A 26,762-nucleotide genomic window follows, 5' to 3' on the forward strand; every position below is an offset into this window, starting at 1 on the left:
ATGAACCCATTCAAGCAAGCATTGGTGGTTCAGTGGTAGAATTCTCGCCTGCCACGCGGGAGTCCAGGGTCTTATTCCCGGCCAATGCAAGTGTGGCTTGTCCATTATGCTACTCTTGTAATGCTGTACAAGGCAGTCATATGGGATGGAGTGTGGTCAGCTGCTTTGCTCTGATTTTTTTGATTTGTGGGACTTGATTTCATGAAACTTTACATTTCGAAACTTGTTTTCTACTTAATCCATGTACAAAGAATGTATAGTGAGTTTGGCAGCTAGGGCTTTTAGATGAGCCGATTCAAACAAGCATTGGTGGTTCAGTGGTAGAATTCTCGCCTGCCACGCGGGAGACCCGGGTCCGATTCCCGGCCAATGCAAGTGTGGCTTGTCCATTATGCTACTCTTGTAATGCTGTACAAGGCAGTTCTATGGGATGGAGTGTGGTCAGCTGCTTTGCTCTGATTTTTTTGATTTGTGGGACTTGATTTCATGAAACTTAACATTTCAAAACTTGTTTTGTACTTAATCCATATACAAAGAATGTATACCGTAGTGAGTTTTGCAGCTAGGCTTTTAGATGAGCCCATTCAAGCAAGCATTGGTGGTTCAGTGGTAGAATTCTTGCCTCCCACGCAAGAGACCCGGGTCCGATTCCCGGCCAATGCAAGTGTGGCTTGTCCATTATGCTACTCTTGTAATGATGTACATGGCAGTTATATGGGATGGAGTGTGGTCAGCTGCTTTGCTCTGATTTTTTTGATTTGTGAGACTTGATTTAAACAAACCCAACATTTTAAAACTTATTTTGTATTTAATCCATGTACAAAGCATGTATAGTGAGTTTGGCAGCTAGGGCTTTTAGATGAGCCCATTCAAGCAAGCATTGGTGGTTCAGTGGTAGAATTCTCGCCTGCCACGCGGGAGACCCGGGTCCGATTCCCGGCCAATGCAAGTGTGGCTTGTCCATTATGCTCCTCCTGTAATGCTTTACAAGGCAGTCATATGGGATGGAGTGTGGTCAGCTGCTTTGCTCTGATCTTTTTGATTTGTGGTACTTGATTTCATGAAACTTAACATTTCAAAACTTGTTTTGTACTTAATCCATATACAAATAATGTATACCGTAGTGAGTTTTGCAGCTAGGCTTTTAGATGAGCCCATTCAAGCAAGCATTGGTGGTTCAGTGGTAGAATTCTTGCCTCCCAAGCAAGAGACCCGGGTCCGATTCCCGGCCAATGCAATTGTGGCTTGTCCGTTATGCTACTCTTGTAATGCTGTACAAGGCAGTTTTATGGGATGGAGTGTGGTCAGCTGCTTTGCTCTGATTTTTTTGATTTGTGGGACTTGATTTCATGAAACTTTACATTTCGAAACTTGTTTTCTACTTAATCCATGTACAAAGAATGTATAGTGAGTTTGGCAGCTAGGGCTTTTAGATGAGCCGATTCAAACCAGCATTGGTGGTTCAGTGGTTGAATTCTCGCCTGCCACGCGGGAGACCTGTGTCCGATTCCTGGCCAATGCAAGTGTGGCTTGTCCATTATGCTACTCTTGTAATGCTGTACAAGGCAGTTATAAGGGATGGAGTGTGGTTAGCTGCTTTGCTCTGATTTTTTTGATTTGTGGGACTTGATTTAAACAAACCCAACATTTTAAAACTTATTTTGTATTTAATCCATGTACAAAGCATGTATAGTGAGTTTGGCAGCTAGGGCTTTTAGATGAACCCATTCAAGCAAGCATTGGTGGTTCAGTGGTAGAATTCTCGCCTGCCACGCGGGAGACCCGGGTCCGATTCCCGGCCAATGCAAGTGTGGCTTGTCCATTATGCTACTCTTGTAATGCTGTACAAGGCAGTTATATGGGATGGAGTGTGGTCAGCTGCTTTGCTCTGATTTTTTTGATTTGTGGGACTTGATTTCATGAAACTTTACATTTCGAAACTTGTTTTCTACTTAATCCATGTACAAAGAATGTATAGTGAGTTTGGCAGCTAGGGCTTTTAGATGAGCTGATTCAAACAAGCATTGGCGGATCAGTGGTAGAATTCTCGCCTGCCACGCGGGAGACCCAGGTCCGATTCCCGGCCAATGCAAGTGTGGCTTGTCCATTATGCTACTCTTGTAATGCTGTACAAGCCAGTTATATGGGATGGAGTGTGGTCAGCTGCTTTGCTCTGATTTTTTTGATTTGTGGGACTTGATTTCATGAAACTTTACATTTCGAAACTTGTTTTCTACTTAATCCATGTACAAAGAATGTATAGTGAGTTTGGCAGCTAGGGCTTTTAGATGAGCCGATTCAAACAAGCATTGGTGGTTCAGTGGTAGAACTCTCGCCTGCCACGCGGGAGACCCGGGTCCGATTCCCGGCCAATGCAAGTGTGGCTGGTCCATTATGCTACTCTTGTAATGCTGTACAAGGCAGTTATATGGGATGGAGTGCGGTCAGCTCCTTTGCTCTGATTTTTTTGATTTGATTTGTGGGACTTGATTTCATGAAACTTAACATTTCAAAACTTGTTTTGTACTTAGTCCATATACAAAGAATGTATACCGTAGTGAGTTTTGCAGCTAGGCTTTTAGATGAGCCCATTCAAGCAAGCATTGGTGGTTCAGTGGTAGAATTCTTGCCTCCCACGCAAGAGACCCGGTTCCGATTCCCGGCCAATGCAAGTGTGGCTTGTCCATTATGCTACTCTTGTAAATGAGTAACAAGGCAGTTATATGGGATGGAGTGTGGTCAGCTGCTTTGCTCTGATTTTTTTGATTTGTGGGACTTGATTTAAACAAACCCAACAATTTAAAAATTATTTTGTATTTAATCCATGTACAAAGCATGTATAGTGAGTTTGGCAGCTAGGGCTTTTAGATGAACCCATTCAAGCAAGCATTGGTGGTTCAGTGGTAGAATTCTCGCCTGCCACGCGGGAGACCCGGGTCCGATTCCCGGCCAATGCAAGTGTGGCTTGTCCATTATGCTACTCTTGTAATGCTGTACAAGGCAGTTATATGGGATGGAGTGTGGTCAGCTGCTTTGCTCTGATTTTTTTGATTTGTGGGACTTGATTTCATGAAACTTTACATTTCGAAACTTGTTTTCTACTTAATCCATGTACAAAGAATGTATAGTGAGTTTGGCAGCTAGGGCTTTTAGATGAGCCGATTCAAACAAGCATTGGTGGTTCAGTGGTAGAATTCTCGCCTGCCACGCAGGAGACCCGGGTCCGATTCCCGGCCAATGCAAGTGTGGCTTGTCCATTATGCTACTCTTGTAATGCTGTACAAGGCAGTTATATGGGATGGAGTGCGGTCAGCTCCTTTGCTCTGATTTTTTTGATTTGATTTGTGGGACTTGATTTCATGAAACTTAACATTTCAAAACTTGTTTTGTACTTAGTCCATATACAAAGAATGTATACCGTAGTGAGTTTTGCAGCTAGGCTTTTAGATGAGCCCATTCAAGCAAGCATTGGTGGTTCAGTGGTAGAATTCTTGCCTCCCACGCAAGAGACCCGGTTCCGATTCCCGGCCAATGCAAGTGTGGCTTGTCCATTATGCTACTCTTGTAAATGAGTAACAAGGCAGTTATATGGGATGGAGTGTGGTCAGCTGCTATGATCTGATTTTTTTGGTTTTGATTTGTGGGACTTGATTTCATGAAACTTTATATTTCGAAACTTGTTTTCTACTTAATCCATGTACAAAGAATGTATAGTGAGTTTGGCAGCTAGGGCTTTTAGATGAGCCAAAACAAACAAGCATTGGTGGTTCAGTGGTAGAATTCTCACCTGCCACGCGGGAGACCCGGGTCCGATTCCCGGCCAATGCAAGTGTGGCTTGTCCATTATGCTACTCTTGTAATGCTGTACAAGGCAGTTATATGGGATGGAGTGTGGTCAGCTGCTTTGCTCTGATTTTTTTGATTTGTGGGACTTGATTTAAACAAACCCAACATTTTAAAACTTATTTTGTATTTAATCCATGTACAAAGCATGTATAGTGAGTTTGGCAGCTAGGGCTTTTAGATGAACCCATTCAAGCAAGCATTGGTGGTTCAGTGGTAGAATTCTCGCCTGCCACGCGGGAGTCCAGGGTCTTATTCCCGGCCAATGCAAGTGTGGCTTGTCCATTATGCTACTCTTGTAATGCTGTACAAGGCAGTCATATGGGATGGAGTGTGGTCAGCTGCTTTGCTCTGATTTTTTTGATTTGTGGGACTTGATTTCATGAAACTTTACATTTCGAAACTTGTTTTCTACTTAATCCATGTACAAAGAATGTATAGTGAGTTTGGCAGCTAGGGCTTTTAGATGAGCCGATTCAAACAAGCATTGGTGGTTCAGTGGTAGAATTCTCGCCTGCCACGCGGGAGACCCGGGTCCGATTCTCGGCCAATGCAAGTGTGGCTTGTCCATTATGCTACTCTTGTAATGCTGTACAAGGCAGTTCTATGGGATGGAGTGTGGTCAGCTGCTTTGCTCTGATTTTTTTGATTTGTGGGACTTGATTTCATGAAACTTAACATTTCAAAACTTGTTTTGTACTTAATCCATATACAAAGAATGTATACCGTAGTGAGTTTTGCAGCTAGGCTTTTAGATGAGCCCATTCAAGCAAGCATTGGTGGTTCAGTGGTAGAATTCTTGCCTCCCACGCAAGAGACCCGGGTCCGATTCCCGGCCAATGCAAGTGTGGCTTGTCCATTATGCTACTCTTGTAATGATGTACATGGCAGTTATATGGGATGGAGTGTGGTCAGCTGCTTTGCTCTGATTGTTTTGATTTGTGAGACTTGATTTAAACAAACCCAACATTTTAAAACTTATTTTGTATTTAATCCATGTACAAAGCATGTATAGTGAGTTTGGCAGCTAGGGCTTTTAGATGAGCCCATTCAAGCAAGCATTGGTGGTTCAGTGGTAGAATTCTCGCCTGCCACGCGGGAGACCCGGGTCCGATTCCCGGCCAATGCAAGTGTGGCTTGTCCATTATGCTCCTCCTGTAATGCTTTACAAGGCAGTCATATGGGATGGAGTGTGGTCAGCTGCTTTGCTCTGATCTTTTTGATTTGTGGTACTTGATTTCATGAAACTTAACATTTCAAAACTTGTTTTGTACTTAATCCATATACAAATAATGTATACCGTAGTGAGTTTTGCAGCTAGGCTTTTAGATGAGCCCATTCAAGCAAGCATTGGTGGTTCAGTGGTAGAATTCTTGCCTCCCAAGCAAGAGACCCGGGTCCGATTCCCGGCCAATGCAATTGTGGCTTGTCCGTTATGCTACTCTTGTAATGCTGTACAAGGCAGTTATATGGGATGGAGTGCGGTCAGCTCCTCTGCTCTGATTTTTTTGATTTGATTTGTGGGACTTGATTTCATGAAACTTAACATTTCGAAACTTATTTTGTATTAAATCCATGTACAAAGCATGTATAGTGAGTTTGGCAGCTAGGGCTTTTAGATGAGCCCATTCAAGCAAGCATTGGCGGATCAGTGGTAGAATTCTCGCCTGCCACGCGGGAGACCCAGGTCCGATTCCCGGCCAATGCAAGTGTGGCTTGTCCATTATGCTACTCTTGTAATGCTGTACAAGCCAGTTATATGGGATGGAGTGTGGTCAGCTGCTTTGCTCTGATTTTTTTGATTTGTGGGACTTGATTTCATGAAACTTTACATTTCGAAACTTGTTTTCTACTTAATCCATGTACAAAGAATGTATAGTGAGTTTGGCAGCTAGGGCTTTTAGATGAGCCGATTCAAACAAGCATTGGTGGTTCAGTGGTAGAACTCTCGCCTGCCACGCGGGAGACCCGGGTCCGATTCCCGGCCAATGCAAGTGTGGCTGGTCCATTATGCTACTCTTGTAATGCTGTACAAGGCAGTTATATGGGATGGAGTGCGGTCAGCTCCTTTGCTCTGATTTTTTTGATTTGATTTGTGGGACTTGATTTCATGAAACTTAACATTTCAAAACTTGTTTTGTACTTAGTCCATATACAAAGAATGTATACCGTAGTGAGTTTTGCAGCTAGGCTTTTAGATGAGCCCATTCAAGCAAGCATTGGTGGTTCAGTGGTAGAATTCTTGCCTCCCACGCAAGAGACCCGGTTCCGATTCCCGGCCAATGCAAGTGTGGCTTGTCCATTATGCTACTCTTGTAAATGAGTAACAAGGCAGTTATATGGGATGGAGTGTGGTCAGCTGCTTTGCTCTGATTTTTTTGATTTGTGGGACTTGATTTAAACAAACCCAACAATTTAAAAATTATTTTGTATTTAATCCATGTACAAAGCATGTATAGTGAGTTTGGCAGCTAGGGCTTTTAGATGAACCCATTCAAGCAAGCATTGGTGGTTCAGTGGTAGAATTCTCGCCTGCCACGCGGGAGACCCGGGTCTGATTCCCGGCCAATGCAAGTGTGGCTTGTCCATTATGCTACTCTTGTAATGCTGTACAAGGCAGTTATATGGGATGGAGTGTGGTCAGCTGCTTTGCTCTGATTTTTTTGATTTGTGGGACTTGATTTTATGAAACTTTACATTTCGAAACTTGTTTTCTACTCAATCCATGTTCAAAGAATGTATAGTGAGTTTGGCAGCTAGGGCTTTTAGATGAGCCCATTCAAGCAAGCATTGGTGGTTCAGTGGTAGAATTCTCACCTGCCACGCGGGAGACCCGGGTCCGATTCCTGGCCAATGCAAGTGTGGCTTGTCCATTATGCTACTCTTGTAATGCTGTACAAGGCAGTTATATGGGATGGAGTGTGGTCAGCTGCTTTGCTCTGATTTTTTTGATTTGTGGGACTTGATTTAAACAAACCCAACATTTTAAAACTTATTTTGTATTTAATCCATGTACAAAGCATGTATAGTGAGTTTGGCAGCTAGGGCTTTTAGATGAACCCATTCAAGCAAGCATTGGTGGTTCAGTGGTAGAATTCTCGCCTGCCACGCGGGAGACCCGGGTCCGATTCTTGGCCAATGCAAGTGTGGCTTGTCCATTATGCTACTCTTGTAATGCTGTACAAGGCAGTTATATGGGATGGAGTGTGGTCAGCTGCTTTGCTCTGATTTTTTTGATTTGTGGGACTTGATTTCATGAAACTTAACATTTCAAAACTTGTTTTGTACTTAATCCATATACAAAGAATGTATACCGTAGTGAGTTTTGCAGCTAGGCTTTTAGATGAGCCCATTTAAGCAAGCATTGGTGGTTCAGTGGTAGAATTCTTGCCTCCCACGCAAGAGACCCGGGTCCGATTCCCGGCCAATGCAAGTGTGGCTTGTCCATTATGCTACTCTTGTAATGATGTACATGGCAGTTATATGGGATGGAGTGTGGTCAGCTGCTTTGCTCTGATTTTTTTGATTTGTGGGACTTGATTTCATGAAACTTTACATTTCGAAACTTGTTTTCTACTCAATCCATGTACAAAGAATGTATAGTGAGTTTGGCAGCTAGGGCTTTTAGATGAGCCAAAACAAGCAAGCATTGGTGGTTCAGTGGTAGAATTCTCGCCTGCCACGCGGGAGACCCGGGTCCGATTCCCGGCCAATGCAAGTGTGGCTTGTCCATTATGCTACTCTTGTAATGCTGTACAAGGCAGTTATATGGGATGGAGTGTGGTCAGCTGCTTTGCTCCGATTTTTTTGATTTGTGGTACTTGATTTCATGAAACTTAACATTTCAAAACTTGTTTTGTACTTAATCCATATACAAAGAATGTATACCGTAGTGAGTTTGGCAGCTAGGGCTTTTAGATGAGCTGATTCAAACCAGCATTGGTGGTTCAGTGGTAGAATTCTCGCCTGCTACGCGGGAGACCCAGGTCCGATTCCCAGCCAATGCAAGTGTGGCTTGTCTATTATGCTACTCTTGTAATGATGTACATGGCAGTTATATGGGATGGAGTGTGGTCAGCTGCTTTGCTCTCATTTTTTTGATTTGTGGGACTTGATTTCATGAAACTTTACATTTCGAAACTTTTTTTCTACTTAATCCATGTACAAAGAATGTATAGTGAGTTTGGCAGCTAGGGCTTTTAGATGATCCGATTCAAACAAGCATTGGTGGTTCAGTGGAAGAATTCTCGCCTGCCACGCGGGAGACCCGGGTCCGATTCCCGGCCAATGCAAGTGTGGCTTGTCCATTATGCTACTCTTGTAAGGCTGTACAAGGCAGTTATATGGGATGGAGTGTGGTCAGCTGCTTTGCTCTCATTTTTTTGATTTGTGGGACTTGATTTCATGAAACTTTACATTTCGAAACTTGTTTTCTACTTAATCCATGTACAAAGAATGTATAGTGAGTTTGGCAGCTAGGGCTTTTAGATGAGCCGATTCAAACCAGCATTGGTGGTTCAGTGGTAGAATTCTCGCCTGCCACGCGGGAGACCTGTGTCCGATTCCTGGCCAATGCAAGTGTGGCTTGTCCATTATGCTACTCTTGTAAGGCTGTACAAGGCAGTTATATGGGATGGAGTGTGGTCAGCTGCTTTGCTCTGATTTTTTTGATTTGTGGGACTTGATTTAAACAAACCCAACATTTTAAAACTTGTTTTCTACTTAATCCATGTACAAAGAATGTATAGTGAGTTTGGCAGCTAGGGCTTTTAGAGGAGCCGATTCAAACAAGCATTGGTGGTTCAGTGGTAGAATTCTCGCTTCCCACGCGGGAGACCCGGGTCCGATTCCCGGCCAATGCAAGTGTGGCTTGTCCATTATGCTACTCTTGTAATGCTGTACAAGGCAGTTATATGTGATGGAGTCTGGTCAGCTGCTTTGCTCTGATTTTTTTGATTTGTGGGACTTGATTTCATGAAACTTTACATTTCGAAACTTGTTTTCTACTTAATCCATGTACAAAGAATGTATAGTGAGTTTGGCAGCTAGGGCTTTTAGATGAGCCCCTTCAAGCAAGCATTGGTGGTTCAGTGGTAGAATTCTCGCCTGCCACGCGGGAGACCTGGGTCTGATTCCCGGCCAATGCAAGTGTGGCTTGTCCATTATGCTACTCTTGTAATGCTGTACAAGGCAGTTATATGGGATGGAGTGTGGTCAGCTGCTTTGCTCTGATGTTTTTGATTTGTGGGACTTGATTTCATGAAACTTTACATTTCGAAACTTGTTTTCTACTTAATCCATGTACAAAGAATGTATAGTGAGTTTGGCAGCTAGGGCTTTTAGATGAGCCGATTCAAACAAGCATTGGTGGTTCAGTGGTAGAATTCTCGCCTCCCATGCGGGAGACCCGGGTCCGATTCCCGGCCAATGCAAGTGTGTCTTGTCCATTATGCTACTCTTGTAATGCTGTACAAGGCAGTTATATGGGATGGAGTGTGGTCAGCTGCTATGATCTGACTTTTTTGGTTTTGATTTGTGGGACTTGATTTCATGAAACTTTACATTTCGAAACTTGTTTTCTACGTAATCCATGTACAAAGAATGTATAGTGAGTTTGGCAGCTAGGCTTTTAGATGAGCCCATTCAAGCAAGCATTGGTGGTTCAGTGGTAGAATTCTTGCCTCCCACGCAAAAGACCCGGGTCCGATTCCCGGCCAATGCAAGTGTGGCTTGTCCATTATGCTACTCTTCTAATGCTGTACAAGGCAGTTATATGGGATGGAGTGTGGTCAGCTGCTTTGCTCTGATTTTTTTGATTTGTGGGACTTGATTTAAACAAACCCAACATTTTAAAACTTATTTTGTATTTAATCCATGTACAAAGCATGTATAGTGAGTTTGGCAGCTAGGGCTTTTAGATGAGCCTATTCAAGCAAGCATTGGTGGTTCAGTGGTAGAATTCTCGCCTGCCACGCGGGAGACCCGGGTCCGATTCCCGGCCAGTGCAAGTGTGGCTTGTCCATTATGGTACTCTTGTAATGCTGTACAAGGCAGTTATATGGGATGGAGTGCGGTCAGCTGCTTTGCTCTGATGTTTTTGATTTGTGGGACTTGATTTCATGAAACTTTACATTTCGAAACTTGTTTTCTACTTAATCCATGTACAAAGCATGTATAGTGAGTTTGGCAGCTAGGGCTTTTAGATGAGCCTATTCAAGCAAGCATTGGTGGTTCAGTGGTAGAATTCTCGCCTGCCACGCGGGAGACCCGGGTCCGATTCCCGGCCAGTGCAAGTGTGGCTTGTCCATTATGGTACTCTTGTAATGCTGTACAAGGCAGTTATATGGGATGGAGTGCGGTCAGCTCCTTTGCTCTGATTTTTTTGATTTGATTTTATTGGGACTTGATTTCATGAAACTTAACATTTCAAAACTTGTTTTGTACTTAATCCATATACAAAGAATGTATACCGTAGTGAGTTTTGCAGCTAGGCTTTTAGATGAGCCCATTCAAGCAAGCATTGGTGGTTCAGTGGTAGAATTCTCGCCTGCCACGCGGGAGACCCGTGTCCGATTCCCGGCCAATGCAAGTGTGGCTTGTCCGTTATGCTACTCTTGTAATGATGTAAATGGCAGTTATATGGGATGGAGTGTGGTCAGCTCCTTTGCTCTGATTTTTTTGATTTGTGGGACTTGATTTCATGAAACTTTACATTTCGAAACTTGTTTTCTACTTAATCCATGTACAAAGCATGTATAGTGAGTTTGGCAGCTAGGGCTTTCAGATGAGCCCATTCAAGCAAGCATTGGTGGTTCAGTGGTAGAATTCTTGCCTCCCACGCAAGAGACCCGGGTCCGATTCCCGGCCAATGCAAGTGTGGCTTGTCCATTATGCTACTCTTGTAATGCTGTACAAGGCAGTTATATGGGATGGAGTGTGGTCAGCTGCTTTGCTCTGATTTTTTTTATTTGTGGGACTTGATTTCATGAAACTTAACATTTCAAAACTTGTTTTGTACTTAATCCACATAAAAAGAATGTATACCGTAGTGAGTTTTGCAGCTAGGCTTTTAGATGAGCCCATTCAAGCAAGCATTGGTGGTTCAGTGGTAGAATTCTTGCCTCCCACGCAAGAGACCCGGGTACGATTCCCGGCGAATGTAAGTGTGGCTTGTCCATTATGCTACTCTTTTAATATTGTACATGGCAGTTATATGGGATGGAGTGTGGTCAGCTGCTTTGCTCTGATTTTTTTGATTTGTGGGACTTGATTTAAACAAACCCAACATTTTAAAACTTATTTTGTATTTAATCCATGTACAAAGCATGTATAGTGAGTTTGGCAGCTAGGGCTTTTAGATGAGCCCATTCAAGCAAGCATTCAGTGGTAGAATTCTCGCCTGCCACGCGGGAGACCCTGGTCCGATTCCCGGCCAATGCAAGTGTGGCTTGTCCATTATGCTACTCTTGTAATGATGTACATGGCAGTTATATGGGATGGAGTGTGGTCAGCTGCTTTGCTATGATTTTTTTGATTTGTGGGACTTGATTTCAAGAAACTTTACATTTCGAAACTTGTTTTCTACTTAATCCATGTACAAAGATTGTATAGTGAGTTTGGCAGGTAGGGCTTTTAGATGAGCCGTTTCATACAAGCATTGGTGGTTCAGTGGTAGAATTCTCGCCTGCCACGCGGGAGACCCGGGTCCGATTCCCGGCCAATGCAAGATTTGATTTGTGGGACTTGATTTCATGAAACTTAACATTTCAAAACTTGTTTTGTACTTAATCCATATACAAAGAATGTATACCGTAGTGAGTTTTGCAGCTAGGCTTTTAGATGAGCCCATTCAAGCAAGCATTGGTGGTTCAGTGGTAGAGTTCTTGCCTCCCACGCAAGAGACCCGGGTCCGATTCCCGGCCAATACAAGTGTGGCTTGTCCATTATGCTACTCTTGTTATGCTGTACAAGGCAGTTATATGGGATGTAGTCTGGTCAGCTGCTTTCATCTGATTTTTTCGATTTGATTTGTGGTACTTGATTTCAACAAACCCAACATTTTAAAACTTTTTTTATTTAAACCATGTACAAAGCATGTATAGTGAGTTTGGCAGCTAGGGCTTTTAGATGAGCACGTTCAAGCAAGCATTGGTGGTCCAGTGGTAGAACTCTAGCCTGCCACGCGGGAGACCCAGCTCTGATTCCCGGCCAATGCAAGTGTGGCTTGTCCATTATGCTACTCTTGTAATGCTGTACAAGGCAGTTATGTGGGATGGAGTTTGGTCAGCTGCTTTCATCTGATTTTTTTGGTTTTGGTTTTGATTTGTGGGACTTGGTTTCATGAAACTTTACATTTCGAAACTTGTTTTGTACATAATCCATGTACAAAGAATGTATAGTGAGTTTTGCAGCTAGGGCTTTTAGATGAGACCATTCAAGCAAGCATTCGTGGTTCAGTGGTAGAATTCACGCCTGCCACGCGGGAGACCCGGGTCCGATTCCCGGCCAATGCAAGTTTGTCTTGTCCATTATGCTACTCTTGTAATGCTATACAAGGCAGTTATGTGGGATGGAGTGTGGTCAGCTGCTTTCATCTGATTTTATTGGTTTTGATTTGTGGGACTTGATTTCATGAAACTTAACATTTCAAAACTTGTTTTGTACTTAATCCATGTACAAAGAATGTATAATGAGTTTGGCAGCTAGGGCTTTTAGATGGGCCTATCAAGCAAGCATTGGTGGTTCAGTTGTAGAATTCTCGCCTGCCACACGGGAGACCCGGGTCCGATTCCCGGCCAATACAAGTGTGGCTTGTCCATTATGCTACTCTTGTAAGAATGCTCTACGAGGCAGGTATATAGGATGGAGTGTTGTCAGCTGCTTTGCTCTGATTATTTTGTTTTGATTTGTGGGACTTGATTTCATCAAAGTCAACATTACAAAACTTATTTTGTAGTGAATCCATGTACAAAGCATGTACAGTGAGTTTGGCAGCTAGGGCTTTTAGTTGAGGCCATATAAGGAAGCATTGGTGGTTCAGTAGTAGAATTCAATTCTACCACTGAACCACCAATGCTTGCTTGAGAGGTTCCCTTTCAATACGGTTCACTTCGCATTGCCTCAGTTGCTGATGCTATTGGGGAAACTCCTGTTTACTCCGCGATTGAAGCCTATTGGTTAACTACGCCCTATAATAGTCCGGGAAAGAGCGCCATTAACTCATTAGCTGCTTCGATGAAAAACAAGCCTTACTCGCCATCGACACAAGCCCTGCAGCGGAATCCAGGCCTAGCATCTTCCCCTGCCGCTTTCCGGCTGAGAACCGAAGATAGCCTTCGCTTGCCGTGGTACGAGCCCTGTGCAGCGGATCCATGCCTGAAGAGGTCTCCCCTGCGGCCGTCCAGTAAGATACATTTTTTTAATATAAAGCTATAAGCTGTTGTAAGGTGCTGTTGTAATAGCGCCTCAAGTGAGCCTCTTTGCCCCCATGAATTTTTCTCCGAGTGCGTCGCCGGTCTGGGACCTCCCAGACAGAAACCACTCTCATATGCACGTCTGTTCTATCTATGTTACGTGCTCCCCCTGCTGTTCCTCTCTCGCTGAGATGAGCAAATGGCGAGCCGTGAGACTAAGATAATTGCATAAACAACCAGACACAGGCTTATCTCCCCCTCTGTGTTCTGTCACAACGCAACCGTTCATGCTTTACACTCGCAGAGTGCTTCGCTCCTCCCACACTCAGCGGCGAGATCTTTTTAAGTGGCTTATTAGAGTTAGCACACAGTCTTTCGGGCTCCTGCCTATAGTGCAGCCATCTGGTGTTCAGCGATCACAGAGCATCATGCTCCTCCCCTCCTGGAGCGATGCAATCTCATTCGTCGTCTCGATAGGGCGAGCACGCCGTTATTGGAGCACTAAGAACACTTATTATAGAGCGTAACCTGCCTGGGTCTGTCTCACTCCGGTAGAGCTCGCAATGCTTGTTTGCCCTGACATTTCTCTCTAGCTTAGACAGAATCAGAGGCAGAGCGAATTTGTTTGATAATATGCTGAGGCTCGAACACCTCCCTTAATTCAGTCCGTCCTATATCAGTGCGCTGAATATTGAAACATCTATTATATACCCCAGTTTTTCTGCCCTTTTAATCAACGGCAATACCGCGGGCCTCACGGCAGACCCAGGTTTGCCGATCCATTCCCGGGACACCGGGTTGGATTCTAAACAATAATTCAGACACTTTCTCGCTGAAATTCGCTTGCAGACCACCTCACTGAGCAGGGTCTTACGGCCGTTATTTTCTCTTCCTAGAGAGACGGCAGCCTCAGACCTTTTCATGGCTCCAAGCGTTTTGAATCGCGCCCTCTCCGGACGGCCATTCAAAAGGCTTACAGCCAAGCGGTTTATGGCGTTTTTCGGCCAGATGGCAGGTTTATATCAGTGGATCCGAAAGACACTCACACCTCCGCTTGCTCCAATGTTCAGAGAAATTAAGGGAAATATCAACCTCCAAATGAGTTTGCTACCCGCCACAAAGAGTTTCGTTTTATGACGCTCGGGAAGCAAGCTTAACACCAGAGCGCGCTCACAGTCAGACGCGCGGCATGTCGTTTAAGGCAGGCTGACATACCCCCCTAACGAGTCCCAAGAAAGCTGAATATCGTGGCATTCTGTTCATAAGACTACTTCAGTTTTGACTAAGCAAAGGTCCCGCCCCGAGCTGATGACCGCTCACACCTCAAACCCAGGTTTGGCGATGCATTCCCGGGACACCGGGTTGGATTCTAAACAATAATTCAGACCTGCTTTAAGTTACACACGGCTGCATGAAGTGCTATTGATATGAGCTCGCCCAGCATCTGCTGTGGGTTGGACACGCCTTGCGATGGCAATCAGCCTTCGGCGTGTGGAACGCTCGTTTGTCTCATATCAATCACCTCATACTGTATGCAGTCCACTTAAGGAGGTGATTTTAGATAGATTCACTCTCAACCACGTTATCTGTGATTAATGCGGTCGAGCAAACTACAGTGGTTTCATTATTCACCGAGCCAGGCTGAGATCTCGCCCCCTGTACAAACTGACGAGTCATCTCCTTTATAAGCTCATTGCATCGCCTTTAAGCTATGTTCAATCAGAGTGATACGCATCTCGTGGTTAAACCACCACGGTGCAGACATAATCTCTCGTTACGACGGGCGTGTGGAGACACACGTTTAAAAGACACACGTTTTTTTTCTCTCGCCTTCCCTTTGGTCGATGGTGGACAACCATTAAAAAAAAACCCACTCTGCCCCATCAAATGCTGTGGTTGTGGTTTTACAAGAACCGTTCTGACATACATCAGACAAATCAGCTGTTCGTCTGCTTCACAGATCACTCACTAGCGCACCTGTCAACACAGGCGTTCTATGGATTGTTGAAGTTATCACCTCCCTTAACAAATGATGCTCACTCGTGGTTAAACCTACTCCATGTGTGGATTAGCTTTACCTCGGGCATAGTCTTAGAGGTTTTTAATTTTTTGACATTTGTGACACGGCCGACTGGTCCTTGCCATCCACGTTGTCAAATTTACAGCTTCGACATCCCTGCCTTGCGCGCTACTGGGGTTTGCTGCATTAAAAGGTGCGCCCGAGAGCTCACCTGTGTGCACGATATGTGTTTTATTTATATGCGTCCACTGTGCGCTAAGAGAAGCTCATCTATGCACGCTATAAGATTTTGGTATACACTAAAGGTGCGCATGGAGAGGTTCACCTGTATGCACGGCTGTGTTATCCATTTGTGACACATGCACACTATTGTTGTTTATCTGTGTATGTTCACAGTGCGTTGGGTACTCACCGTTACGTTCATCAATCATATCTGTACACATTCACGGCGCGTTCTGTGCACTGATTCATCTATATGCATTCACGGTGTACTCAAGGGTTCACCTGTGTCCACGCAATTTATTGTCAGTACACATTTACCGCGTGCTTGAGAAGCTCACCGACCTGTGCACTATAATATTACCCATATGCATCCCCGATGCGCTCGAGGGCTCATCTGGGTTCACACTATTGTGGTATCTGTTTAATCCCACGTTACACGAACCGTTCTGCCGCATATTATAGTCAGATCGGCCGCTCGTGAGCTTTGGAGATCACTCACTACGTATGCTGGTTACTAACAGTGGCTATTTAGATGGATTGTTGAAGCCATCGCACTGGCTTACACCTCCCTCAATAAGCTATGTCCTGTTGATGATAGAGCCCACTCTGCGCGAGGTTGGCTTCATCATGGGCTTGGTCTACAGGGTTATCTATTCTTGATATTTGCAACACGGCTGGCTAGTCTTCGCCGTCTACGTTTGTCAGATTTTACATCTTAGACGTCCCTGCCCTACGAGCGCAGGTTCTCTCGGCTTAAATATGTATTCTGCGCTTTGAGAGATCGTGTGTGCATCACGTGTCATGCCAAAATAAGTTACTGCTGCCTTGAACTTGAACTTGAAAAGAGACGCTCGCGTTTGCCAAATACTCGCATAATCTCATGCGTAATCAGAGTTTACTGTTAAGGGAGTGTCTTGCGTGTATTTAGGGAACGTTAGCATCTCTTACATATTCAGCATTGAAATGATCAATGCTGTATATGTAAGATGATTTAAACATGATCACCAAATGATCATATCAAATATTTACATGATGTTGCCCCATGAAAAGGTGGTTAATGTGTTTTTAAAAAGTGTACGTGTTCATTTTTTAGTTTTTAGGCAGTTAAGGGCCATTCACATAATAACAATAACTATACTGATACTGTACAGTTGCTTTGAAATTCACAACGTAATACTTTTTTCTACTACGTTAACTATGCCAAAAGGTAAGATATTGGATTACACAAATTATTAGATTCACTGTTTAAAAATATACAAAACGCAGCATGTAGAGGACATCTGCTGGTTATAGCCACTGTAAATGCAATAAGAACAGCATATGTATACATTTAATGACACGTAAACATTTACAAGCATTTTTATTAAAGAAAATATGCAATATTAGTTAATACCATTAAAGTTAAATGATTTGTGTGAGTACTGCGCCTCGTGAGCGAAGTAGCATAAAGTTATTGTTACCGTCCGGTAGTGTGGACACTGATATAATTGTTGTTAACGTTAGTGTTATAGTTGGCGATATTGTTATAGTTAGCTTTATATTTAGCATTATAGTTATTGTTCTATTATAGTTAGCATATATATATTTAGCATTGTTACAATAAAGATGTTATAGGGATATTTGTAACACTATTTATTAAAAAAAATTATAATTGAGGGTGTCAGGCAAACTCAAGAAACAAAGATGCGGTGCAAAAACAAGTGTTTTATTTATATACAGTGATAGTAATTGTGTACAAAGTGCTGGTGTTATATTTTAATATTTACAAACTATTTACAGTATTTGATTACAAACAAACAAACACCAGGGGAGGGGAGGAGAGAAGGAACACGAGCGGTGCTAAATAAAAGAAATAAACAAAAACCAAACAAATCTAACTCACGTTTAACCTTCTCAACTGCCTAAACCCAAAACAAAGAGAGAAAACAAAAAGTCTTCAGCGTCCAAGACGCCCTATCTAAACTACACTCTCTAACCAAAAAGTCGGGGAAAAACATACAGTGGGTGGCACTCGCTCCTTACCTAGTGTACTAATACAGTAAATACCAAAATAACCTACGTGTTGCAAATGTACGTCACGTGACCCCCACGTGATCTTACCTGTTCACTCCTCTTCAAACATACAAAAGGGATTGACATGTAAACAGATAAACAAAGTAACGTACACACGGGGATTAACAATAAACAGATCGTAATGTAAGCGTAGTGTAACAAATGAGACTGTGTCTCGAGCGGCTGGTCTGTTGCGCTCTTTTATTGGGCGGAGTCTTTGTGGGTTGGTGGACCGGGTAGTGACGTCATCGGCAAGGGTGGAAACTGACAGGGATGTTGGCCAATGGCAGCGTCTGGGAAACATTACGAGAGAGGGAGAGAGAGAGAGGGAGAGACGGAGGGAAAATACAAACAGACGACATACGGACGTAACAAGCATTATAATTATTGTTATAGGTAGCGTTAGAGTTATTGTTATAAGATGAATGGCCCTTTAGATCTCTAGCTATTAACAAAAATAGTTCAACAAACTAATAAAAGACTACTTAAAATAATTTAAATGGCTTCCTTTGAACTTGTTTTTTTTTCCCACAAGGGTTTTTAAAGGTTTTAAGTTGAGAAGAACACATTTTATTTTTGATGCATTTATAAAACATGCATACTGTATGTTTGATGTACCATGTCAGATAACAGAAATAAATAAATTGTGGTGCCTCCCAATAATGCATCAAAACTCTATTTGTTTTCTTGCTTTCTTTTTAGGAGTTTTTCATAAAATATTAACATTGTAAATCGAGGAAAATAAATTGAAGACCTAAAACTAAAATTAGGTTAGTATAATCCCTTCAAAATCAAACTATAGCAGGTGTGCAGAGGCACTGCAGATTTATGGCTGTGCAACCTGAATAATAATTCCCACTTTACTGGTTCCTTCAACATTTACAATTCAATGGTACTTTATTTTGAGCACTTATTGTTTGAAATCAATTACAGTTTGTGCTTAAAATGCCAACAAAAAACGTGCACACAGAGGTTGCTTTTATAAAAGAACAAGAGTTGCTTTTATAAAAAATTTAATATGCTGAACGTGTGCACACAGAGGTTGCTTTTATAAAAGAACAAGAGTTGCTTTTATAAAAAATTTAATATTTAATATGTACAGCAGTACATTGTTCAAACAGTCATTGATATACAACAGCTATAGGCTGCTTCATAAAGGCTGAACTCATCTTGAAAAACAGAAAGCTGTAGCCAAAACACAAATTTAATGTAACATTCAATAATATTCAATTCAATAAATTCAATTTAATAACCCTTAAAACATTTATACTTACATATAGAGTAATAGTTGAATTACCAAGAAATCTTAATTTGACATTATTTTGTTCTTAGTTACCACAATGGAAAAACAAGATATGTGTTTCAGGAAGATACATTCTAAACAAATCCAAAATGCTCTATTCAAGTCCTATTCTAAACAAAAGCAAGTTTTACAAGCAAATTTTTTAAACAATTGCTTTGAACACTTTCAAAAGCTTGAACATTGCATTACATGACAACAGATTTTAGATATAAATCGTGATTGGAAGAGGTTATCCATAAAATGACATTTTAAGGACCATGTGACTGTCCGTAGCTATTTTTGCAAGGGGTCATGTTTGCTGCAATGGTAGCTGTGGGTTTGGAGTTTTTGAGGAGCTCTGCGGCTGAAATCCGTCCACTGCATCCAGCCTTGGCACTTCGTGTTCTTCTAAGAAAAGCCATGAAGTTGTCATTTTGAGAACTGATTTTGGAACATCCACTACCAAGAGTCTGAGTGCCAGTGTCACCTTGCTTGTTTTCAAATGAGTCTTTACGACCCAGGAGCTTTCGTTTAGATCTGTAAAACAAGAAAACTTTATAAAATCTAGGAAGCCAATTTCAAAAAACTAAGAGTTGTATAAATGTTATGTATTTCATCATCATTTTATAGTATGCTGTCAGAAAAAAAATCCTAGGCTGTCATAAAACAAAACCCTTTAAAAAGGCCCTGATATGTACCATTTTTTTCTGACAGTGTAATCTTGACCAACCTGTGGATGATAGTGAATAAGTCTTCTGTTGTCTGAGATTTGGACTTGTAAAGAAATACATCATCTTTCTCTCCCACTAACTGAAGAGCTCCAAGGTCTGGCATTTGGTCTCTTTTATCTACTTCGTATGTTGGATGAGCTGTTGAAATTATTAATTATTTATTAGAAGTCATGGAGACGGTATGTACATTAAAAATGATTATTAAATTAAATAGTTGCCCTTTAAAGTTCACTTACCTACACCACTTGAGTGTTGTTGTTCAATGTCCATAGGATAAGATGGAATTACTCCATATAGAGTGACATGATACTGACTTGCAGATGTTGGAGATTTTGGAGACTTGCAATGCTGAGTTGGAGACTGGACATCATCTGAGCCTGACATTGTCCAAGCTGAATTATCATAAGATGGATTGTCTGCCTCTGGAGTCTTAGCCAGAGGTGGTGTTGGGGCTCTTCGCTTCTTCTTAAGATCATGTCTGTTAGTTTTGTTGAAGGGAAGCACATTCTGATTTTGTGGCTCAAGAGTGCATGGGGGTTGTGGCCGACGGGGCTCCCGCACTGGCTTTATGACATGTCCATCAAAAAATTGCTGCTGCTTTTGATGATGTTCTTTTGCAATACTGCTAATATTTGGGGATGCTTCAGTCACTGGGGACTTTGCTTTGTTAATCATTGCATAAATGTCATCCTGTCTTTTACTTGCTTTGACTGTTGGGGGTTCTGTATCAGAAGGTGTTTCGAAATGTGGCTGTACCATGACATTTTGTGGCCATTTGTTTCTCTGAGGCTTTGGAGCCACTGGTGGTTTAGCCTTTGGGCTTTTTGTAGGGCTTAAAGAGTTTCTATGTCTTTCAGTCTCTTCCTCAATAACCTCTGTAGTTTCTCTTGCATTCTCTAGATCAGAGCTGCTGACTGAACGTAAGTGCACTTTATTCAGGTCCTCCTGAGTCACCACTGGCATTATGAACATACTGTTGCTCATCCTTTGCTTAGGTCTGGTGGCTTCTGTGCTGTCTGAGTAGCGTCGATTTGGTTTGGGTTGGACTGGGTTAGGTTCTGGATCAGGGGTGCACTGTTGTATTTCAGGAAGCTGAAGAGATAGTCTAGCATTGCGGTTCCTTGCTCTCTGGCCAGGAAGAGGCTTGTGGCGCATTCTGCAGCCCAGTTGTTGAAAAGGTCCCATGTTAGTCAAGGTCAAAACTGATTGAGTAGGTGTTTCACATTGGCTTCCATAACCACTTGATGGAGAATTTGACCCAAGAGGCTTGGAAGGAGAAGAAATAGAAGGCTGGGAGGGAGAGGAGTGAGAGGAGGTTGGGGAAGTGTGTACATCGGAATTACCAGGAGTGCCTTCATTTATTGGAGTAGCCACAGAGGGACCCAATGTAGACTTGCATGGTTCGCTGGATCGAAGTTCTTTTAGTGCTTTGTGGCAAGAGATGGAAGGATTCTGTAGCACCTTATTAGGTGCTTCAGCAGAAGAAACAGGCTTAGCTGTTGGAATAAGATCTGGTAGAAGAAAGGTATTCTGGGAATCTTTTTTTAAAAGTGTCTGTTTTTTATCTTCACAATGCTTTTCGGCTGTGAGCCTTTGCAGCGACACTGTTCGTACAGGTGGGGCTGGTTTCCTTTTGGCTTTACTGAGAACGATGCTCCGGGACCTAGAACGTGGAACTGCATCCGGAAGCCGATCCCCCCTCCTTGCTGATGTACTGTCACTGCCACTATCCTCTGAACTGCTGCTGGGATATGAAAGCGCATAGCTTTCACACTGTCGCCGTGCCACGCCTGGGTTGGAACTGATGTTGGTGGAAAGGGGCAAGGAGCGTCTGTAAAGCTCTATGTTACTGGTTGGTCTACTCCTACGCTCCTTCTTCAAGGAGCTCATGCAGTCTTTATCCCGCCTTACGACCGCGGAGTTAGTGGGTGAGGCCTCGCTCGGTTCTTCTGGATCTTGGAACTGTGGAGGGGGTTTGATCACATCAGGTTCCGTCAGAAAGGAGTTTACCTTGTCATCCCACTCCATTGAAAAGGTTGAAACGTTAGGGCCACACCAGCCCTGGGCAGGACAAACCAAGGTTGTACGTTCCATCTTTTTATTTTAGTTCAAGTTAGGTGCTTTACTTATTAATAAATATTGGAGATATTCCATTATTCAGCTTATTCTTGTGGATACACAATCTGAGGAAACAAAAAACAACAACAATCATTTCAGTGCTTTGATGTTACACAATTAAGCCAAACATTTCATCTATTGTGAGTCACTGATCAATGCTCAGAATATCACTGGGTGACATCACTATCCGAATGCTTTAGATGTAGCGGTCTAAACACCATGAGGAAGGAAAGTCGGCCCATCTTGGTCTTTGTTTGGCACATGAGTGGGTGTTTGCCATGGCAACAGTTACCTGTTCATCTATATAAAAACAGAAAGCAGACTTCAAGAGGAATCTCACATGCATTTATGCTCTTAAATGTATTTAAGGAATATATTTGTTGCAAAATGGAAAGAATGACTGCTATGATGAAATTACACAAGCACCAGATCTAAAGTATGTTCTCAGTATAATACATAATGGTTTACCTCATGGTGTTTTGTTCAACAATATTGTATAACAATCTAAACAATATTTAGTATGTTAAGGAAAGTTGAGAACCTCACCCTGATCATCTCAACAAACATTTCTTTAACGTCATCAAAAACATCATGGCTTTTATGGTTTTCTAACCCAAAAATATTGGGTTATGTTTAACAAGGGATCAAAAGGGACAACCCCAACAGTTGGATTAAATTAACCCTGGCAACCTGACCCAACAGATCATTAAAACAACCCAGCATTTTGTGCTGACCCATACGGAAAAAAAACACAAAACAATTTCTCTGGCCCGAAATATGTTTTAAATATTTGGTAGTACGTAAAGCTTGATTAAATATATTTTGAAATTTTAAAATATATATTTAGTTTTAACATTCATATATTAACATATATTTTAAAATGTATTTCAAGGGCAACAAATATATTCTAATTTTACAACCCATAAGGCAAAAAATATATATTTTCCTGGCCAAAATACAAAAGTTTGTATAAAATGTGTAAATTTTAGGTATAAAATGTATAAGCATGTATAAAATATAAAATTATAAGTATATTTTTGCAGTTGAAAGTATAGTTAATTTTAATCTTTTCAACCCCGTTATGTTTATAGGTTTGTAACATACAACGTTTTTTCTTCCAATGCGACATGAATATTAATGCTTTAAATATAATATATTTATTTTTAAAAAATTATAAAATATACAAACAAATTATATTGGTGAAAATAAATTTTTGTAAACATATTTCAAAATATATTCATTACATATATTTTTTTGCCATTTTTTTTATAATTTTTAAATTTATTTTTGAAAATATATTTTGCCATATTGGGAAACAACCCAGCATAGGTTAAATTACAACTCAACAGGTTGGGTTCATCACTTAGTTTTGACCCAATGCTGGGTTGAAAATAACCAAGGATGTTTTCTGAGTGTACTGTTATCTAATTTATAATAAATCTGTACATCTGACAGTCTGGCTATAGAAGATATTTTCCCACAAAATATTTATCTCCTGAATATCTCTCCTCCCCACTTAACCCTCCGTTGTTTAACATCCAACCAACAGCCTCGGGTAAAATTAACATATTGAAGTCAGGTTACACCTCATTGCAGCAAAGATAACAAAAAAGAATGGTTGCACAAAATATCTGCACTCACTAGAATGATCTGTTCAAACTCTCCCTGCAGTTTTATGAACAAGATTTGTAAAAATTAGCTTTATTCAACTACATGAATCCATCAAATAGATTATTTGTTGAGATTCAGGCAGTGGTTAAATATACTACACGTTATCTCATGTCAAACATTTGTAATACACGTACAGATTTTGTTTGAAAGAATTACTTCAATATCTCAATAGGGAAACAAGATGCTGAAAGAATGCAGAGATGATTGAATTTAAAACCGAAGCTTTATTATTCCACCCAATGTTTATAAAGGTTTTGCAATAAAACTGAGTTTCCCGAGATTCTTGCTGAATATGCAGCCATCAATCGACTAAATAAACTCTAAAAAAAGGCTGACATTAGGTTCTAACTCGCTTTTCTGTTGCCGTTACAGACAACCAGTCGTTTAATTTTAAGGTGTCACTGAACAGTGGTCAGAGTGAAAGTTGAATGCCATGTAAACTTGCAATAAGTCTCCTTCAGATCAACAAAACAACAGAGGAGGACAAATCTTGCCAGTCACGTGCACCTGCGTGTGCATTCACAGATTTATGACGTTGTTCCATTGCAGCGTTTCAGCCATAAAATAGATGTTTTGTAACCATTTTGATTTGCGTATTAGAAATAGCCATGCTGGAATAAATGTGCAACACAAAGTGAGCAACAAATTGAGCAATTTTGTGACTCTAGCAAAAACAGACAACAAAAATCATAACGTAAGCGAAGCAGAATATTCAATTAGAAGCGACAAGTTGCACAACCAAAGTCAGAGGTCACTTTGTCAAAATAGCCAGTATTGCTGCAGAATACAAACATCAATCACAGTGATGCATGAAATCAACAAACCTTTAAAAACGACAAAGGACGTTTCTCAAAGATCTGAGGATGATCAAATCTGTATACGTCAAAACAAACCAGATTCTCTCATACGTCTTACCTTTCATTCGGCTCTGGAGAATAAGCTATGCAGTCTGATGATGTTTTCTTGCTCTCTCTCTCTCTCTCTCTCTCTCTCTTTCTCTCTCTCTCTCTCTCTCTAGCTCAGCACTCAGGCTCAACGCATTCACATACTGTTACCATGACGATAGGAAGTGGGCTGCTTGCTTCCTCTCTGAGTTCAAGTTCGTTGGATGCGGAGAGAGAGAGAGAGAGAGACATATTACATAAACACAGAATCCTCAGAGACACAGGAAAATTCAATGTACCACTTGTCAAAAACAGCTATCATCTCATAAGTCAGAATCTGCAATGCTTGCGTAGTCTGAAACAAAAAGTGACACAAAATGATATCTGCAATGAAATGCATACAGAACATGATGTAACCTTCAGGATAAATTCAAAATTGAGCACAGTTGTAGCTTTATTGTAAATTGTATGAATTTATATGGATTATTAGTTGCACTTGTGATAATCTGATAGAGTTTATTACTGTATCAACACAACATTGAAATTGTGTTTTTTAATGCATTTTTATATATGTATATGCTTTAATAATATATCAAATGTGAAGCAAATCAACAGGATCAATGCACCAACAAACAATAGACTAAAACACAAGTCTTTGTTTGAGCACAGCTACGCACAACAACTAAAAAAGCCCAATTAAAGTAAAACTTCTCATGCGTATCCCTGCAGATGTTGTTTTCATCAAGCATGATACATGGAAGTTACTGGAGGTCCACCCAGTTTTATAAACACTGAAAAACGTTTGCTGTTCTTCTGCAATTTCCACATTTTAACAACAGAGGTGGTGTTAGTACATTTGAAGAGGTGTGAAATATACAATTATTCTGTATTACACAATGCAGTTACATAACCCAAACACATCTGATAGTGAAACTTGGAAACGTGGGAATATTCAGCGCATTATAAAGTGGCCAGCAGCCTGTTTGAGCTTGTACAAGGAGGTGGTATGGCTGATGTATAATAACGGCTACTGTGAGATGATTCATTCTGATTTTAAAACCATCCAAAAGGATTCATTAAAAGCATCCACAATGGTAAAATCATGGATGTATATTCTTACAATTAAGTTTCTATTGCTCAACTGGTAGAAACTGGCAATGTCAAGGTCATGGGTTCAAGATCAGGAAATTATAACTTAAATACACTGTAGGGCACTGCTAAATGCTTTTTCTGAATCTTTTCAATGCATTTAACTAAGCTTAAAATAAACTCTACACATGTGATTTCAATGACATCATACATTTGACAGTCACATTATTATTTGATAATGATATGCTCAATATCCTTCACGGTGCAAATGCAATAAACTTTGTAAAAAGACAAGAATCAATAGTACTATAGTATAAAAAAGAAATCACCCTTATCCTGCTCAAAATTTCTCTCAGAAACATAACACTTCTTTATGCCATTATTATCAACGAAAATCAGGATAAAAGCCAAAGAAAGTGTGGGTGTCAGTAGCCAGTACATGCCAGTAGCAAGTGTATCTATATCATCTGGGATGCGTTCAGAATTAGCTGTTGAAATGAATGTGTCTCAGTGAGAATCATCCCACACCCTTTTTATTTCTTAAACAACCAAAACCACAAGTAGTGAGACACTCCCTTCAAATAGAGGAAGCTGATTTGGTCAAGCAGATAGTGATGGGAAACATAATGCTTTGACTGATTTGCTTAAAGGTTAAATTAATGCCAGCAAAAGTTGGCAGAAGTACTAGGCGGTGGGGGAAACACAGAGCATGAAATGCAGACAACACCCAGGAAAATACATCTTTTTATTAAAACCTTAAGCTTAGATCATCTGGGTGTATTACTAGATTTAAATCAACAACAGCATTGAACAAATTCAAATGGTTAAAAAAGAAACCAAATTTTAGATTTTTGATAAAAATGTAGGTGCTTTACTTTAACCTGGTCAAAGAGCCCACCCCCATGTCTCTATTCTGGTCTTTATACTGTAGATATAACTTTAGCTGCCTCTTCAATGTAAATGTATGTGTTTTTCACCTGTTATGTAATCTCAAAGAAAATTGTATGTATGAGTAATAGCACCTCTCTTCTTTATTCATGTGTTTCTGAGTGGACAGGTCTTATTAAACAGTGTTTATTACTTTCATAAAAAGCAAATTAGTTACTGCAATCCAAATAATGACTTTCTTAATTAGTATTTTTTTCAGTACAAATATCTAAAAATATGGATGCATTTTCTTGATGAGCAAAATGCCCTAAGAAAATAAGTCTAGTTTTGAGACAAAATATATTTTTAAGTGAATTTTTAAAATGCTTACCCCATTGGCAGATTTTTTTGTGCTTGTTTTAAGCACAAATTCACCTAAATTTGATATTTTTGGTCTAAAAACTAGACTTATTTTTTGGTCATTTTTCTCATCAGGAAAAGCATCTTGATTTAAGGAATTTTTAGATATTTGTACCAGAAACAAGACAACAATACTAAACAAGAAAGTCA

The 26,762-nt window shown here is 41.0% G+C and overlaps 1 protein-coding gene and 34 non-coding genes across 36 annotated transcripts; 34 read left to right on the plus strand and 1 right to left on the minus strand.

The window, feature by feature from the left end:
• Window positions 1-303: 303 nt before the first annotated feature.
• Window positions 304-374, plus strand: trnag-gcc (transfer RNA glycine (anticodon GCC)). The gene has a single exon. It is a non-coding gene; the product is annotated as a tRNA-Gly (tRNA).
• A 218-nt stretch (window positions 375-592) lies between these two features.
• Window positions 593-663, plus strand: trnag-ccc (transfer RNA glycine (anticodon CCC)). Its single transcript has one exon. It is a non-coding gene; the product is annotated as a tRNA-Gly (tRNA).
• Window positions 664-877: 214 nt separating this feature from the next.
• On the plus strand, window positions 878-948 carry trnag-gcc (transfer RNA glycine (anticodon GCC)). Its single transcript has one exon. It is a non-coding gene; the product is annotated as a tRNA-Gly (tRNA).
• Window positions 949-1,166: 218 nt separating this feature from the next.
• Window positions 1,167-1,237, plus strand: trnag-ccc (transfer RNA glycine (anticodon CCC)). The gene has a single exon. It is a non-coding gene; the product is annotated as a tRNA-Gly (tRNA).
• Window positions 1,238-1,736: 499 nt separating this feature from the next.
• Window positions 1,737-1,807, plus strand: trnag-gcc (transfer RNA glycine (anticodon GCC)). The gene has a single exon. It is a non-coding gene; the product is annotated as a tRNA-Gly (tRNA).
• A 499-nt stretch (window positions 1,808-2,306) lies between these two features.
• Window positions 2,307-2,377, plus strand: trnag-gcc (transfer RNA glycine (anticodon GCC)). Its single transcript has one exon. It is a non-coding gene; the product is annotated as a tRNA-Gly (tRNA).
• Window positions 2,378-2,600: 223 nt separating this feature from the next.
• Window positions 2,601-2,671, plus strand: trnag-ccc (transfer RNA glycine (anticodon CCC)). The gene has a single exon. It is a non-coding gene; the product is annotated as a tRNA-Gly (tRNA).
• A 215-nt stretch (window positions 2,672-2,886) lies between these two features.
• Window positions 2,887-2,957, plus strand: trnag-gcc (transfer RNA glycine (anticodon GCC)). The gene has a single exon. It is a non-coding gene; the product is annotated as a tRNA-Gly (tRNA).
• Window positions 2,958-3,171: 214 nt separating this feature from the next.
• On the plus strand, window positions 3,172-3,242 carry trnag-gcc (transfer RNA glycine (anticodon GCC)). Its single transcript has one exon. It is a non-coding gene; the product is annotated as a tRNA-Gly (tRNA).
• A 223-nt stretch (window positions 3,243-3,465) lies between these two features.
• trnag-ccc (transfer RNA glycine (anticodon CCC)) lies at window positions 3,466-3,536 on the plus strand. The gene has a single exon. It is a non-coding gene; the product is annotated as a tRNA-Gly (tRNA).
• A 221-nt stretch (window positions 3,537-3,757) lies between these two features.
• On the plus strand, window positions 3,758-3,828 carry trnag-gcc (transfer RNA glycine (anticodon GCC)). Its single transcript has one exon. It is a non-coding gene; the product is annotated as a tRNA-Gly (tRNA).
• Window positions 3,829-4,327: 499 nt separating this feature from the next.
• Window positions 4,328-4,398, plus strand: trnag-gcc (transfer RNA glycine (anticodon GCC)). The gene has a single exon. It is a non-coding gene; the product is annotated as a tRNA-Gly (tRNA).
• A 218-nt stretch (window positions 4,399-4,616) lies between these two features.
• trnag-ccc (transfer RNA glycine (anticodon CCC)) lies at window positions 4,617-4,687 on the plus strand. The gene has a single exon. It is a non-coding gene; the product is annotated as a tRNA-Gly (tRNA).
• Window positions 4,688-4,901: 214 nt separating this feature from the next.
• On the plus strand, window positions 4,902-4,972 carry trnag-gcc (transfer RNA glycine (anticodon GCC)). Its single transcript has one exon. It is a non-coding gene; the product is annotated as a tRNA-Gly (tRNA).
• A 218-nt stretch (window positions 4,973-5,190) lies between these two features.
• trnag-ccc (transfer RNA glycine (anticodon CCC)) lies at window positions 5,191-5,261 on the plus strand. The gene has a single exon. It is a non-coding gene; the product is annotated as a tRNA-Gly (tRNA).
• Window positions 5,262-5,765: 504 nt separating this feature from the next.
• Window positions 5,766-5,836, plus strand: trnag-gcc (transfer RNA glycine (anticodon GCC)). The gene has a single exon. It is a non-coding gene; the product is annotated as a tRNA-Gly (tRNA).
• Window positions 5,837-6,059: 223 nt separating this feature from the next.
• Window positions 6,060-6,130, plus strand: trnag-ccc (transfer RNA glycine (anticodon CCC)). The gene has a single exon. It is a non-coding gene; the product is annotated as a tRNA-Gly (tRNA).
• Window positions 6,131-6,345: 215 nt separating this feature from the next.
• On the plus strand, window positions 6,346-6,416 carry trnag-gcc (transfer RNA glycine (anticodon GCC)). The gene has a single exon. It is a non-coding gene; the product is annotated as a tRNA-Gly (tRNA).
• A 214-nt stretch (window positions 6,417-6,630) lies between these two features.
• On the plus strand, window positions 6,631-6,701 carry trnag-gcc (transfer RNA glycine (anticodon GCC)). Its single transcript has one exon. It is a non-coding gene; the product is annotated as a tRNA-Gly (tRNA).
• A 214-nt stretch (window positions 6,702-6,915) lies between these two features.
• On the plus strand, window positions 6,916-6,986 carry trnag-gcc (transfer RNA glycine (anticodon GCC)). The gene has a single exon. It is a non-coding gene; the product is annotated as a tRNA-Gly (tRNA).
• Window positions 6,987-7,204: 218 nt separating this feature from the next.
• trnag-ccc (transfer RNA glycine (anticodon CCC)) lies at window positions 7,205-7,275 on the plus strand. Its single transcript has one exon. It is a non-coding gene; the product is annotated as a tRNA-Gly (tRNA).
• Window positions 7,276-7,489: 214 nt separating this feature from the next.
• trnag-gcc (transfer RNA glycine (anticodon GCC)) lies at window positions 7,490-7,560 on the plus strand. The gene has a single exon. It is a non-coding gene; the product is annotated as a tRNA-Gly (tRNA).
• Window positions 7,561-8,064: 504 nt separating this feature from the next.
• trnag-gcc (transfer RNA glycine (anticodon GCC)) lies at window positions 8,065-8,135 on the plus strand. Its single transcript has one exon. It is a non-coding gene; the product is annotated as a tRNA-Gly (tRNA).
• Window positions 8,136-8,634: 499 nt separating this feature from the next.
• On the plus strand, window positions 8,635-8,705 carry trnag-ccc (transfer RNA glycine (anticodon CCC)). Its single transcript has one exon. It is a non-coding gene; the product is annotated as a tRNA-Gly (tRNA).
• Window positions 8,706-8,919: 214 nt separating this feature from the next.
• trnag-gcc (transfer RNA glycine (anticodon GCC)) lies at window positions 8,920-8,990 on the plus strand. Its single transcript has one exon. It is a non-coding gene; the product is annotated as a tRNA-Gly (tRNA).
• A 214-nt stretch (window positions 8,991-9,204) lies between these two features.
• On the plus strand, window positions 9,205-9,275 carry trnag-ccc (transfer RNA glycine (anticodon CCC)). The gene has a single exon. It is a non-coding gene; the product is annotated as a tRNA-Gly (tRNA).
• A 219-nt stretch (window positions 9,276-9,494) lies between these two features.
• trnag-ccc (transfer RNA glycine (anticodon CCC)) lies at window positions 9,495-9,565 on the plus strand. Its single transcript has one exon. It is a non-coding gene; the product is annotated as a tRNA-Gly (tRNA).
• Window positions 9,566-9,779: 214 nt separating this feature from the next.
• trnag-gcc (transfer RNA glycine (anticodon GCC)) lies at window positions 9,780-9,850 on the plus strand. Its single transcript has one exon. It is a non-coding gene; the product is annotated as a tRNA-Gly (tRNA).
• A 214-nt stretch (window positions 9,851-10,064) lies between these two features.
• trnag-gcc (transfer RNA glycine (anticodon GCC)) lies at window positions 10,065-10,135 on the plus strand. Its single transcript has one exon. It is a non-coding gene; the product is annotated as a tRNA-Gly (tRNA).
• Window positions 10,136-10,360: 225 nt separating this feature from the next.
• trnag-gcc (transfer RNA glycine (anticodon GCC)) lies at window positions 10,361-10,431 on the plus strand. Its single transcript has one exon. It is a non-coding gene; the product is annotated as a tRNA-Gly (tRNA).
• Window positions 10,432-10,645: 214 nt separating this feature from the next.
• On the plus strand, window positions 10,646-10,716 carry trnag-ccc (transfer RNA glycine (anticodon CCC)). The gene has a single exon. It is a non-coding gene; the product is annotated as a tRNA-Gly (tRNA).
• Window positions 10,717-10,934: 218 nt separating this feature from the next.
• On the plus strand, window positions 10,935-11,005 carry trnag-ccc (transfer RNA glycine (anticodon CCC)). The gene has a single exon. It is a non-coding gene; the product is annotated as a tRNA-Gly (tRNA).
• A 492-nt stretch (window positions 11,006-11,497) lies between these two features.
• On the plus strand, window positions 11,498-11,568 carry trnag-gcc (transfer RNA glycine (anticodon GCC)). Its single transcript has one exon. It is a non-coding gene; the product is annotated as a tRNA-Gly (tRNA).
• Window positions 11,569-11,700: 132 nt separating this feature from the next.
• On the plus strand, window positions 11,701-11,771 carry trnag-ccc (transfer RNA glycine (anticodon CCC)). The gene has a single exon. It is a non-coding gene; the product is annotated as a tRNA-Gly (tRNA).
• A 6,965-nt stretch (window positions 11,772-18,736) lies between these two features.
• On the minus strand, window positions 18,737-24,401 carry LOC135776683 (NHS-like protein 2). 2 transcript variants are annotated; one of them, XM_065287539.1, is made up of 4 exons: window positions 24,268-24,401; window positions 19,800-21,746; window positions 19,563-19,701; window positions 18,737-19,369 (listed from the first exon to the last, which is right to left on the minus strand). In XM_065287539.1, exons 2-4 carry the CDS (start codon window positions 21,655-21,657, stop codon window positions 19,102-19,104), a joined length of 2,265 nt encoding a protein of 754 aa, XP_065143611.1. In that variant the 5' UTR covers window positions 21,658-21,746; window positions 24,268-24,401; the 3' UTR covers window positions 18,737-19,101. The 2 variants fall into 2 exon arrangements, with proteins under 2 accessions (XP_065143611.1, XP_065143612.1); XM_065287540.1 differs by having other exon boundaries at window positions 24,177-24,277.
• Between the last annotated feature and the right edge of the window lie 2,361 nt (window positions 24,402-26,762).

This window comes from Paramisgurnus dabryanus, chromosome 18 (genome assembly GCF_030506205.2).
Source record: "Paramisgurnus dabryanus chromosome 18, PD_genome_1.1, whole genome shotgun sequence".
In the NCBI taxonomy this organism is placed as follows: Eukaryota; Metazoa; Chordata; class Actinopteri; order Cypriniformes; family Cobitidae; genus Paramisgurnus; species Paramisgurnus dabryanus.